Genomic DNA, 13,658 nt, shown 5'->3' on the forward strand with positions numbered 1-13,658 from the left:
GCCCGCCTGGCCCTCCCTCGAGGAATCTGAGCCCCAGAAGTCATGCCCCTGGGTTCGGGAGCGAGGAAGTAACCCGGTCCCGAAGTCCGCCGGGTCGGCCCTGCCCCGAGTGCCGAATGCTCCTCCCTCGTTCTCGGGGGGACCCCCGCCGGCTCGGGCAGGGCTCGCGCGCACCCTGTCCCAAGCCTGCCCTCCTCGTCCCAGCCCCGGGGCTCCTCCTGGCCGCTCTCGCTGACTCAGCGTAAACCTAGTGGCAGAGAGCGGCGGGGCCAGAAGCGCCCGGGGCTCCAGGGCTGCGCTTTGATTGCCCCTCCCTCTCCCCGCCCTCCCCCTGCCCCGCTCCGCCCCCTGGGTGAGGTCCCGGGCCGGCAGCTTGCGGCGCCGCGGACCGGCTGGAGGGCGCGAGGAGCACGGGCGCAGCATGACTGCCATCGCGGTGCAGGTAACCCCGGGAACCCGGCGGGGCGCCGAGCGGTCCGGGGGACTGCCTCACCGAGAGGCGGGAGGCGGTTTTGAGCGGAACCCCAGATTCCGTCGGGGGCGGGAGCGCACCCCGCCTTTCTGTTGCAAGCTTGTGAGGTTCGGAGGGAGGTGGGCGGGACGGAACCTGGGGCGCTGCCCCCCACATCCCCCCACGCCACTCCGGCAGCAAGGTCTCCTCCTGCCTCTGCTCGCGGTCCGTGAGCACCCGAGGGCCCCCAAGCTTCTTGCGGTGGCTTTTTCTGCTTCTTTTTGGGGTCACCAGTAACTGAGATTAGGCTTTCCAGAAGGGTCCCACGTTTTCAAAAAGGAGAGGCGCGTCTGGAGTGGAGGGTGGACACAGTCCGCTTGCAAAGTGAGGCTTGTCTTACATAACATGAAGATGAGCCTCCGGGCAAGCCAGAACTTTCTTGGACGGGGGCTAGAAAGACCATCTCCGCTTCTCCAAACGCATCTGGGGTGCTGGGGCGGACAGAGTCATTGGGGCGCGCAGGCACTTAAGAGAGAAGGTCGCAGGGGCGCCTGGGTGGCTCAGTCGGTTAAGTGTGGGACTTGGGCTTAGGTCCAGAACCTGGGGTTATGGAGTTTGAGCCCCTCAGCGGGCTCTGAGCTGTCAGCACAGCTGGAGCCTGCTTGAGATTGTCTCCCTCTCTCTCTCTGCGCCTTCCCTGCTCGCACTGTCTCTCTCTCGAAACTAAATAAGAAACAGAGAGAGAAGTTTGTAGCGAGGGGAGGGGGAGGGGGAGGGGCTCGCATCCCCAAAGGTCTGATTTCTCAGACTGCCCCCTGCCCTCTGGCGCGCTGCTGTCCAAAGGCAAGGTCGTGCCCGAGCACCAGCTCCCAGGCGAGCAAGCCGCTTCTCCACGGAGGCATTTCACCAGCTCGCCTCCCCCAGAGTCTTCTGGCCGGAACGCTAGAAGGATCCGAGAAGCCCAGCAGACTTTGCCTGCCAATGGCCAGATCCCTGCCAACGGTGATTCCTGTGGACGCTGTTCCGCCCAGTTTATAGACAAAATAACTGAGGCCCGGAGGGGAAGTAACTTGCTCCCCGGTAGCCCGCTAAACGACAGAGTCGAGATTCAAAACAGGACTTATTGGCTCCAAATCGTATTTGCCTTTTCTACTTTTTCCTAACAGGAGAAGTCGTAGCCCCTGACCCCCCAAGCCCCGTCTACGCTGGACACAGTGGTTTGGAGGAGGAGGTCGGGTTGCAGCGAGTTCCTCCTCTTTGTTCTGGTTCCTAATCTTGAGTCTTGATGCGGTAGCATCTGGGACAGGCCCTGGGAAGAAGGGGACTGGCAGTGAGGAGGGTGAAACCGGGTGTGGTCTCTCCCCTCCCGAAGCCCGCTGCTGTCCAACTGCAGAGGGAGACTTGTAAACAAGGATTTAGAAGACGGCGGGAAATGTAGTAAATTAAGAGGTGCAGAAGCTGCAGGCTGGGTTAACGGGCAGGGGCGTTGTGTCCTGGACCTGGAGAGGGCAGCAGGTGGAGGGGACCTAGTTGGGGGAAGGGGAGGAAGGGGAGGCCAAGGGAGCCTGGGCAGTAGCTCAAGCCCCGAGGCTCTGTCCCAAGGGTGGGGCGGGAGCGAGACGTAGGCTGAGGGACAATAGTCAGTGCTGCCTAGTAGCCCCTTAAGTCGGCCCCAGGCACTGTTCTAAGCACTCCCAGTGATAGCTCATTCTAGTTCATTCCAGCCCCACCTACAACCTGGAGGTAGATGATGTTCTCTTCATTTATAGGCGAGGAAACCCCGAGAAAGAGGGGATAAATATGCCATAGGGAGACCTGAAAAGCAAGCTGGCTGGGGTCATGCAGGCTGGCGCCAGCAGTGGCTCAAGGGACCTTGGCAGGGCACCTCTTTAGGAAACTAGTTGAGGATTTTCTGGTTAATAATGATAGGGGACTGGCGGGGGCCTGCGCAGAGTGGGCAGTGTGTTTGGAGGGAATTGTGGAGGTGGGGGCTGGGGACGTCCAGAATGAATTGTGAAGCGGGGGCAGGTAGGGCCCTGGGATATTGGAAGGGAAGCCCCTAGCTGTGGACTCCATGGCCCAGGAGTGTCAAGATACCCTGTCCTACAGATCATAGAAATCACTGAAGGTTAGAGAGGGAAAAGAGAAAGGCTCACATTGTTTCTGAGGAGGAAAGGAGATTAAAGTGCCTTGCTCAGGGTCCCACAGCTGCAGCTGGCAGGGCAGGGCAGGGGCAAGACTGCGCTGCCTTGTTTCCCTCTTGTCCACTGGCCCTCCATTGACCATGCTGCTACCAGCTGCCTCTCCAGGAGACTCTTTCAGGCTCTGGGTTGCTGAAGGCCAGCGGAGCTGTGGGCAGTGACCAGTGTGGTGCCGGGGTGGGGGGGGGGCGTTTGGTAACGAAGACTTTAGTATATATTATTCTTGTGGCTCATGTTATCAGTAGTTCCCCAAACACCTTTATATCCATGATCTCTTTTAATTCTTGGGAGTTTTCTTGGTGATCAGTTTCTTCGTTTGGTTTTTTGAGTTTATTTGCGAGATGGGGTGCCTGGGTGGCTCAGTCAGTTGAGCGTCCGGCTTCGGCTCAGGTCATGATCTCCACAGTTCGTGGGTTTGAGCCCCGCATCGAGCTCTGTGCTGACAGCTCAGAGCCTGGAGCCTGCTTCAGATTCTGTGTGTGTGTCTCTCTCTCTCTGACCTTACCCTGCTCGCGCTGTCTCACTCTCTCAAAAAATAAATAAAAAACATAAAAAACATTGTAAAGTTTATTTGTGAGAGAGGGGGAGCAGGGGAAGGGCATGGAGAGACAGAGAAAGAGAGAATCCCAAGTAGGCTGTGCACTATCATCACAGAGCCCTACTCCGGGCTCCACCCCATAAACCGTGAGATCATGATCTGCGCTGAAATCAAGAGTCGGTCACTTAACCAACTGAGCCACCCGGGGTGGGGTTGGGGGGGACCAGTTATCAGAGAGTTTAAAGGAGGCCCTGCTTTGAGATGGAAGGGGGAAGAAATGAACTGATGTGTGCTGTCTTCTTTGATCCCAAGGGTGATGGGCCGGGAGACTAAAGTCCAGACTGTGCCCAAGGCAGGTGGGGCTGAGGGAGGGACAGCACATACCTGTTCTCTAGACAGCGTGATGTCTGGGGTCAGAAGGTTTCTGGGTCATGAGTTCTGTGACTTGATTGAGAGGCCTTGCATCCAGGGCTCTCCTCTCCTAGGACCTTACCAATGAACTTCTAGGCCGGGGTCCTTCATGTTTTTAGCTTTCCTGTAGGGGTCACTTACTCCATTTTGTAGATGAGAAACCCAAGGGCCAAAGAGGTTAAAGAAGCCACCCATAGACAAACACCTTTAATGGTTCGTAGACCCCGAGGTTTCAAATTTTCTTTGGTTTCTTAATAGTAAAGCTGTTTTTTTAATGATGAAATCCCACACAAATTCCTAGACTACCAATGTGTCCAGCAGTTAAGAAGGACCTGTTGTGGGGGCACCTGGGAGGCTCAGGCGGTTAGGCATCTGACTTCAGCTCAGGTCACGATCTAGCAGTTCGGGAGTTCGAGCCCCAGGCTGGGCTCTGTGCTGACAGCTCAGAGCCTAGAGCCTGCTTCAGATTCTGTGTCTCCCTCTCCCCTCTCCCCGCAAACCGCCCCACTCGTGCTTCATCTCTCTCTGTCTCTCAAAAATAATAAATAAATATTTAAAAAAAAAACCGACCTGGTGTGGCTGAGTGAGGACATGGCTGGAGCTGGCCAGCTCAGCTTCCCCTGTTTCCCTCCTGCTGCACCTAGAAGCCTGCATAGGACGCAAGGGGTCACAGTTTGATAACTGCAGCCTACTCCACCTAGGTCCCATTTATCAAGCCGCAGGCAGCCTTTGTCTGGGGACAGGGCCCTGGCCTCTGGGACATTGCTCTGCACTCCCTACTCAGCCCTGGACTTGTAAGACCCCAGTCAGTATTTACTGCCCAAGTGCATCACGCAGTGTGCATTTGTCCAAGCAGCCCTAACTTGTGACTTAGCTGAGTGATCTTGGGCAAGTCCTCTGGTCTCTGTGTGACATAGTTTCCCTCTTTAGCCACCTCCCCACCCCCCACCTTCTGGGGAGCTTTCTACAATACCAGCCTCACAGGTTTGAGTAAAATAAGCCTGTGCCTAGGCAGAAGTGCTGAAGGCAAACCAGGTCCTTATTCGTGTTTCCCTGGGGCTGAAAATTCCTGGTAGCCCCCCCTACCCCCGTTAGTGGCCATCTGGTATTCCTGCAGGGGGAGGGGGCTTTGACCACGAGAGCGTGGCTTTGCTTTCTGTCCCTCACAGAGAAGCAGGACCCAGGCTTGCCTCTATTTGCACATGTAACGGGTGCACCCCACGGGGTCCCCGTTAAGTTTCCCAGCAGTGACATCCCCATGACCTGTCTGCTTTGTTTACCTCCCAAACCTGGGTGTAACCTGCTTCCATACACACTGTAAAGGGAGTAATTTGTGACTGGGCAGGAGATTCATTTAAAGGGGGTTCCAGGGGGCCTGGAGGGGGAGCTCAGTCTGGTAAGTATCCAACTCTTGATTTCTGCTCAGGTCGTGATCTCATGTTTCATGAGTTCCTGCCCCTGGTCGTGCTCTGTGCTGGTAATGCGGAGCCTGCCTGGGATCCTCTCTCTCCCTCTCTCTCTGCCTCAACCTCCTCTCATGCTGTCTCTCTCTCAAGAAGTAGGTGAATAAACTTTAAATAAAAACGGGGGGGTAGTGTCAAATGGACGTGACAGTGGTTGCAAACTTGATCATTCATTTGTCCTGTGGCTCTTTCTTAAGCACGGACGGAATGCACAGGGCAAGCACTGTGGACTAGGCAGGGCCCATGCCCCCTGGTGAGTGGCGACAGTGAGCTGGACAACATATAAGTACAAATCAAAGGGCAATGGATAACTTGTGGTTGGAACAGGGAAGAAAGCCAAGAAAGCCGGCTCCGGGCTCCTGACTCCTGACGGGAGGAGCCTGGTTTGGTTGGGGAGGCAGGAAAGATCTTTGAGGAAGTGACATTTCCATGGAGACATGAAGAATGGAGAGGAGACAGTCTGGAGAAGAATCTTTTAGGCAGAGGGACCAGGAGGTCTGAGGAAGAAAGTTCTAGGCTTGTCCTTAGGTTTAGAAAGAGGGCTGCGTGTCTGAGTGGGGTGGCTGGGAAGAGTGTGCTGGGGGTGAGGTTGGAGAGAGACCAAGGGCTTATGGGCAGCGGTAAGGAGTTTGACTCTTCAAAGTATTTTTTTTTTTCTCTTTCTGGGTTGGGGAGGGGACCCATGCCTGGGTGGTGTCCGAGGGCTGTGAGATAAGGGACACCTCACTAGATGCCTGGCCCAGCTTACCAGAAGACAAGGGGTGGATGCACGCTTCCAAGCCTGCAGCTAGAGGCTAAAGGGGTGCCTCAGTGGTTCCCCCACGCCCAGAAGTTGCTAGACAGTTCAGCTGGTCAGCCCTGGGTGGGGTTCAGGGTCAGGCTGAGCAAGACTGAAGGGCAAGGTGCAAACATCACTTTCAGTAATGAGGAAAACAAGGTAATAACGCCTGGAATGTGCTGGACCAGCTGGGTGGAGAGCAGGGTAAAAACTGAAGTGTGCTGGGAAATCTCCTGGGGGAGGGAGAAAGTAGCCTTGTATTAGAATGCAAAGTAAAAAAAAAAAAAAAAAGGCTACTCCTGTGCTTTTAACAGCCTTTGAGGTGCTTTAGGCAGGGTTCAGGCAGGGTTCTTGCTTTGCATACAAAGAAACCCACAGGGTGCTGCAAGTTCAAGGTGACACTAGCCTGGTCCGACAAGTTTTCTGAATTCAGAAGAGACTAGGATCTGCCACCTTGCTGGTCAATAGAATTTGGATTTCTTCTTCATAAAGATCGTTAAAGAAAGGTCAGGGAACCCTTCATGGGTGGTGGCTGGTTGGGACAGTCCATGCTTCTGGATCTTGAATGGAGGATAGAGAGCAGGTGGAATGGGGGAAGGGCTCCCCCAGAAGCGGGGTGGGGGGGTTGTCTGTGCTGCAAGTTAAGGAGGGGCTGGGAGGGAAGCTCCTTGCAAAGGTGGGCATCCCAGTCCTCCCAGGAGACCGTACTATGGGCAGCCAGTAGCATGGTCAAGGGTTTTCCCTGACATGCGGTCTGTGGTGTCTTTCAGGCCCAGAGGCTGCTGGCCCAGAGGCGCCCCCAGCGGCCCTTCTTGGAATCCTTCATCCGGGTCCTCATCATCGTGTGCGCTGCCCTGGCCCTGGTCCTCTCCTCCGTCTCCATCTGTGATGGCCACTGGTTGCTGGCTGAGGGCCGCCTCTTTGGGCTCTGGCACTTCTGCACTTCCTCCAACCAGACAGGGCCACGCTGCCTCAGAGACCTGAGCCAGGCCCATGTGCCCGGGCTGGCCGTGGGCATGGTCCTGGCCCGCAGTGTGGGCGCCCTGGCTGTGGTGGCCGCCATCTTAGGCCTGGAGCTCCTCATGGTGTCTCAGGTGTGTGAAGACCTCCGCTCACGACGCAAGTGGGCTGTGGGCTGTATCCTCCTCCTCATCTCCTTCATCCTCTCCTCCGGGGGGCTCCTGAGCTTCGTGATTCTCCTCTGGGACCAGGTCACGCTCATTGGCTTCACCCTGATGTTCTGGTGCGAGTTCACGGCCTCCTTCCTCTTCTTTCTGAATGCCATCAGCGGCCTTCACGTCAACAGCATCACCCATCCCTGGAGCCAACCAAGGAAGTTTTAGGCCTCCCTCCTAACTCCGAGAACATCAGCTTCTACAAGAAAGCGTGGTCAAGATGGGACTTTTCCAGCATGTGACCTCGGACAGGGGTAGGGGTGGGACAGTGACCTTGAAACTGCTGCTTCTTGATCCGTAACATTTGGGTGGCTGGCCAGAACGAGCCTGGCGGCCTCTGCAGCGGGCCTGTGGGGTCGGAAGCCAGGAGTGTGCCTCAGTGCCACCGGCTGCACAGCCTTAGCCAAGTTATTAGATGTGGAGTTTAGAAGCAACAGGTTTTAAGACTCTTTTCTTGAATCCTTCTTCCCAGGATGGGAATAGATTTGGAAGCAGCTAGGGTAACTGGTGCCTGGGCTGGCCACACAGCTAAGTGCAGTTCACGCTTGTTTTATGGACTCTGTGCCAGGATAGGGGCTGTGGGGTCCCTGAGGTCTCCTGGCGTTGCCCAGAGCACATCATCCTTCCAGCGAAGCATATCCAGTCAGTGCTTAGGACTGTCTTCCACCAGCCCAAAGGGTCTGTGTGCACATTTCCCTGATCTAGCTTTGGTCATGCTATTGAGGATCCCCTTAACGTCTTGCACATCAAAGGTTTTTAAACCATCTGACTTGATTTGAACCCTGCCTTTGGGGGGGACCCATAATCCTTGAATAACTACAGCTCCCAGCAGCCGGCCATCTTGGAGCCGGTTCCCAGGATGGCCCCCCAGCCTCCCAATACACAGTCCTCCCTGAGGCGAGCCTGTGTGCGTGTCTGTCCTTGGTGAGGGTCAGAGGGCCTCTTGGTACCATTGTTTGCTCCTAGAGCACATTTATAAAGAGCACGTATCTGGACCTGCTGGACTCCAGGGGGGCGGGGGGGGGGGGGGGGTAAAGGGGACTTGCTTGGACTTGTAATGATTAACAGCCACCCTGTGGGTGAGTGCAGGTGAAGGGGACCAGAAGCCAGTGGGGACCCCCATCCTTGCTGGCCAATCTGCATTTTTGTGCAGCCAGTTGCCCCTTCCCTGTTTCATTTCCTGCCCAGTAGCTGGGGTTTTTGCCCTCAGCCATTTCATTCCACAGTAGCCCCTTCCTCATCCACCTGGCCCTTTATTTATTTTGAGAGAGAAAAAGCCCAAGTGGGGAAGGGGTGGAGAGAAGGGGAGACAGAATCCCCAGCAGGCTCTATGCTGGCTCTCAGAGCCCAGTGTGGAGCCCCAACTCCTGAACCGTCAAGCCGAGATCAAGAGTCGGACACTTAACCAACTGAGCCACCCAGGCACCTCCTGTGACTTTTTAAAAATATTTCCAAATGTATACAGAGTCCATGGAGATCCAGAGAGCTGGCAGGGGCCAACCAGTTTTTCAGAGAGCAGAGCTCATAACCATCCAGGCTGGGTTCTTAGCCCTGGAAAATAAGCACCTGGGCTTTCATTCTGGGACCAATTCACAAGGTGCAAAGGGGTGAACTCCTTGTCTCTGCAGTTGGGATGTGCAGGGGTGGGAAGCCAGGGCCTAGAGGGGAGTGGGGGCAGACAGTGCTTGTCCAAGGTCACACACCAGCAAGATGCCTTTTCCTTTATGTTGGGGCTTCTGCCTAGAATGCTCTCCCCCCAACACTAGTAGGCTTTGTTTTGTAAAAGGGTTCAAATGTTCAGTCCTCTTTAATCCTCACTCAGCTGGTGGGTGAGGGACTGCTGATAGTCCAAGAAACTAAAACCCAAGGATGAAAAAGTGAGACGGATCCCCATGGGACAGGGGCACAGGCTTTTGTCCCCTGCCCAAGGAGTGAAGACAGACACAGCCTCGGAGCATGGGAATTTGAAACCAAAACCCCTGGACTCAACGTGTGACCCTTCTCATTGAGTATCTCGGGCAGGTTGCAGTACCTTGGTGAACCTGTTTCTCTACTGTCAAATGGAATCATGCCCCCTTCCTGGCTGTTCTGCCTCTTAGACTGCAGGAAAGAAAGAGCAGGAGGAATGGAAGGGTGCCTTGCACCCTGCTGGGGGTCTTGGCAGCTGGGAATTTTGGCGGCTCTCTTGGCCTCACTGATGTGGTCAGGTTAATTCAGTTGTCTGTAGGCTCTAGGGTAAGAGTTTGTGGACAGGGGAATTGTAGTGAGGGGTAAGGAGGGTCCACCAAGAGCCAAGGGTCTCAACTGCTCATGTGTTCTGGGCTTCAAGCTTATCCCTGAAAACTGCAGGAAGGGGTAGGGGAAGCGAGCCGGAGAATCCTTCACATTGCGTCTCAAGGGCTAAAGGAGAGCGGCAGTTACATACCAAACCCATCCCAGCTGCCATTTATTTCCCTGCTCTCATCTCTTATCCCTGAACTGCCCTTCCCATAACACAACAGACCCACACCCCAGGCCCTCTTCCTGCCCCACGGCACCTGTGTTCTTTTCAGCTCTGAGGAATCGCCACCACAGCCCCCTCCCCAACTCCAGGCCCAGAGAAGGGGTGTTCTTGGTCACTGGGGAAAGCGTACGATGTGTGCTGAGAAAACTGATATGGACTATCCTGTGGCAGCATCTCGCCTTCTCCTGGCCCGTCGCGGGGTCTGTCCCGCGGGTGGCCCTGCTTCAGCCTCTCAAATGACACTGGCCCTGCAGGTGCCTCCACTCTGCTCAGAGTTGCTGGCCTTGGTGCTGTGGGGGAGGCCGCTGGTGCCGGTGCTGACGGTGGAGTTGAGGGCCACGGGGCGCAGTAGAAACTCACGGACGTGCCACTGCCGCCACTTCTTCTGAACCTCCACCTGCACCTGCCCCCAGAGACCAGCCATCATTGGAGGAGAAAACTGACCTGTACCCACAGTCCCATTCACTCCCCCAGGGACCTCAGCATGGTCCCACAGCTCCTATCTTGCCCTCTCCTGCAGGCCCTTCGGATTGGCCACTTCCGGCCCCAATGTCCAGTAGGGACTGAGGACCCCTCTCTCTTGGACAGTTCCACCCTCAGTCCTATTGCCTGTCTCCCCAGGAAGGGACTTGGGACTGCTTCACAAATTCCAGAACACCAGTGTCCAGGTCATCACCTGACACAAACTGGACTCCTTCCCATGAAGCCTTCTGAGCTCAGAACTTAATCTGGGGGCCCGGAAGTCATTCTTTGGAAATTTCCTTCACGGTGCCCGGCTGTTGCAGCCCCAACCTTTGGGGCCAGGCTTCACGCTTGAGTTTTGGACGACAGGCTATGCCCGTTCAAGCGTGGTGAACTGGCTAGATGGTCAGCAGTTACAGAAAGGCCTTGCGTGTGTGAAGGACTGTATTCAATGCGTGTTGGTTGCACTGCGTGTGTGTGTGTGTATGTGTGTGTGTGTGTGTGTGTGTGTGTCCCTGTCCTCACCTGCACGCTCTGTGCAGGGACGGAGGCTTCGAGGTCAGGGTCTGGCCCTCCCAGGAATCAACGCTCATCTGGAGGTCCACCAGGATGGAGTTGCAGATACTGCCTCTGAGTCCCCCATTTTACAGATGGGAAGACTGAGGCCCACTGAAGGGCAGTGAGCAGGGTCACCCACCAGACAAAGCAGCAAAACAGTCAGGAGCCTGGGTCCTTGTCAGGGGGCCCGCAATCCCCCCCCCCCGCCCCTTTCCTGGATTCGCTCAAGGATGTGAACCCCCTGGAGAGCTTGTTAAACATTTTCAGGCTCCAGCCCAGACATACAGAATCCTTTCTGTGCTGAGTTAGAAACTGAGGGTAGCGACCAGCTATTGTGTGAGCTAGGTTCTGGGTGCTTCGATGTCCCCATGAAGTGAGCTCAGGAGACCCAGCCCACACCCCCTTCCCCATCCCACATCATACACCTCCCCCCACCACCTTTTCCAGGGAGCTCCTGGACCAGGACCCAGGGGCTAGGAAGCTCCTCTGTCCAGGCCACCTGAGAACTCACCTCCCCATTGAGGAAGCAGTAGAGGACGGCCACCACCAGGCCCTGCAGAGGGGGCAAGGCAGCAGGAGGTCAGCGCAGGGGCTCCAGCACCCAGCCTCCTTTGGCCTCCTCCCCACGCCCACAAATTGCCAGCCCCGGGCTCGCTCCCCCCCAGGTGTTCCAGAGATCCGGAGCCATCCCACACCTCTCAACTCTGGGGGAATGAGGGCTACCTCTTCTGGTCCCCCTATGGCACCCCTGGCTCTGCTGGCGTCATCTAGTGTAGACTCAGACCCTTGGACCAAGGGCCCAGCCCCTTTCATTGAGCTCAGTGTCCAGCGTAGGGCATTGGACACCTGTGGTCTCAGTAACCAGAGTCGAAGGTGCTGACTTGGCCCGTGGGGACCAGGCCAGTCCCCTGAATTAGCAAGGCGGGCCATCTGGGGGAAGTGGAGCACACCTGTTCCTCAGCGGAGGCCCTGAGCTCTGTGTGGGCTCATTTTCATAAGCTGGAAATCTGGCGATAGTCCACCATGGACAGCATTCCATGCCTGAACCCCGAATGTGTGGATGTGAAGTCAGCAAAGCCCGCAGGTAAGTGCTGGCCTGCCCACAGTGGGGTGCGACCTCCCTGCTTACATTTCCTTGGTTAGGGGCCTCGGGGCTATATGCACTCTGCGCTCCCTGGTGTGGGGGCGGTCTGTGCCTGTCAGGACTCTTTCTCCCTAGTATCTGAGCTTCTGTTTTCCCAGTGGTGCCCCCTCCGCTAGTCCTGGCATGGAGCTCTGCAGGACTCCAGTCTTGAGATGCAGGATTTGAGGCCAAGAGGCCTGCTGGGTCCCCACAGTGCTTATGTCCTGCCTACCTCCTCAGGGACCCACCTCGGGCCAGCCTGCCCTTCTCTGGCCACGGCTTCCCAGGCTGGGGGACACCCTTCCCCTCAGAGGCCTGAGGACCATAGCTCTGGCCTCAGGGGACCCTCCCCTCCACTTCCACGTCCCATCCAGTCCTGCTCTGACATACTCCCCAGTTGGAAAGGACCCCAAAGGATGATGAGCCAGCCCGGTTATGGTGGCTTAATATGCACAATTGCTCAGGGCTGTTGGTGTTTTGACAGTGACAAAATTCAAGGATTTGCTTTGGAATATCAGGCCTCAGGGACTACTACACAGAACGGAGGCCATTCAGGGGAAGTGGGTAGCAGGACCGCTCCAGACGGCAGTTTCCAAATTTGGCAGCATGTTAGGATCGCCTGGGAGCTTTGGGCTACATTATATTCCATCCCCCAAATCCGAATGTCTGAGGGTCCAAGCGGCAGCAGCTTTCAGAGACCTCAGACCGGGGCACCTGGTACTTCATTTGATCTCAGGTCGTGATCTCATGGCTCACGAGATCAAGTCCCACACTGGGCTCTATGCTGGGCATAGAGCCTACTTGAGAATATCTCTCTCTCTCTCTCTCCCCCCCTCCCCCCGCCTCATGTTTTCTGCCCCTCCCCCACCCCTCTCTGTCTCAAAAAGTCCCAGGTGGTCTCAATGGGCATTCTCACCTGGGAACTACTGTCAGAGGGTGTAAAAGTCGGGCTTTGAGATGAAACAGAACTGGATGTGGAGTGTCGTCTGGCCTATATGCCTGGGATCCTGGGGTCCAGGGGCTTCATTTAAATCTTGCCAAAGCCTTAGGGAGGAGGATCCCGGTTTTGCAGGTGAGAGAACTGAGTCACAGGGGTTTTGGCAAAACTGGGACCGTGCCTGGCCTCAAGCCGGTGGTCAGGCTGCCAGCAGGAGATGCTGCCCATTTCATCGGGCCCTGGGGGGTGCCTGGGTCTCTGAGATCCAGGGACACATTTTCACAATTCAGGTGAGGGCCAGAGCCCAGGTGAGAGAAGGTGAGTTGGGACCCAGGTACATATAGGGCAGGCCTCCTACAGCCAGTGGGGTTAGGAAATTCCAGTTTTTATGCAATCATTAAAAATGTAGTCTTTGGAGAGTTTCAATGACATGGAGACAATGGGAAGACAGAGAATTAGAACACACAAGAAAGGACACCACACGTTAAAAAAAAAAAAAGGAATCCACACAGCATGACCTCAATTATATAAACTGTGTACATATATGTCTACCCAGATAGAAAAGAGAAAGAAAGACATAGAAGTAAACCTGCCATCACTTTTAACAAGTTATTTCTGGGGCCATGAAATTATGGATGATTTTTTTTCTTTTTTAACTATTCCTTATTTTCCAAATTTTCTACAACTATTACGTGTACAATCAGAAAAAGCTAAAAGCATATGACGGTGCCTGGGTGGCTCAGTCGGTTCAGTGTCCGACTCTTGATTTCAGTTCAGGTCATGATTTCGCGGTTCGAGAGCTTGAGCCCCGCATGTCAGCGCAGAGCCTGCTTGGGATTCTCTCTCACAATAAACATTAAAATAAAAGTATATGCCATTGATAATGTGTTGTGGTTCTGTGTGTGTTCTTTAAGCCCTTGTCTTTTAGAGATGCAGACTAGAATATTTGCATTTGAATAAAACAGTCTTTGATTTGATTAAAATGAGGGGGGACATGGTGGATGGGGACAGACACAAAACATGCCCCACCTTGAGTGGGCAATGACCACTTGGGGGTT

The 13,658-nt window shown here is 55.3% G+C and overlaps 2 protein-coding genes across 4 annotated transcripts in view; one reads left to right on the forward strand and one right to left on the reverse strand.

The window, feature by feature from the left end:
* The first annotated feature begins 367 nt into the window (after positions 1–367).
* TMEM37 (transmembrane protein 37) lies at positions 368–7,918 on the forward strand. The gene is made up of 2 exons (XM_029933022.1): positions 368–442; positions 6,613–7,918. Exons 1-2 carry the CDS (start codon positions 422–424, stop codon positions 7,183–7,185), a joined length of 594 nt encoding a protein of 197 aa, XP_029788882.1. The 5' UTR covers positions 368–421; the 3' UTR covers positions 7,186–7,918.
* A 525-nt stretch (positions 7,919–8,443) lies between these two features.
* Positions 8,444–13,658, reverse strand: part of SCTR (secretin receptor) — a 67,803-nt gene continuing 62,588 nt past the window's right edge. For all 3 annotated transcript variants that reach the window (XM_029934707.1, XM_029934708.1, XM_029934706.1), the window contains exons 12-13: positions 11,052–11,093; positions 8,444–9,923 (exon numbers count right to left, since the gene is read on the reverse strand). In XM_029934707.1, coding sequence (XP_029790567.1) covers positions 9,753–9,923; positions 11,052–11,093 — 213 coding nt within the window. In that variant the 3' untranslated portion in view covers positions 8,444–9,752. The remainder of the gene's footprint in view (positions 9,924–11,051; positions 11,094–13,658) is intronic.

Source organism: Suricata suricatta, chromosome 3 (genome assembly GCF_006229205.1).
Source record: "Suricata suricatta isolate VVHF042 chromosome 3, meerkat_22Aug2017_6uvM2_HiC, whole genome shotgun sequence".
In the NCBI taxonomy this organism is placed as follows: domain Eukaryota; kingdom Metazoa; phylum Chordata; class Mammalia; order Carnivora; family Herpestidae; genus Suricata; species Suricata suricatta.

Bases quoted from the DNA above. Each gene is read 5' to 3' on its own strand.
- TMEM37 (XM_029933022.1), top strand. From the start codon at position 422: ATGACTGCCATCGCGGTGCAG. The intron at 443-6,612 runs GTAACCCCGGGA...GGTGTCTTTCAG, and splicing joins TGACTGCCATCGCGGTGCAG to GCCCAGAGGCTGCTGGCCCA.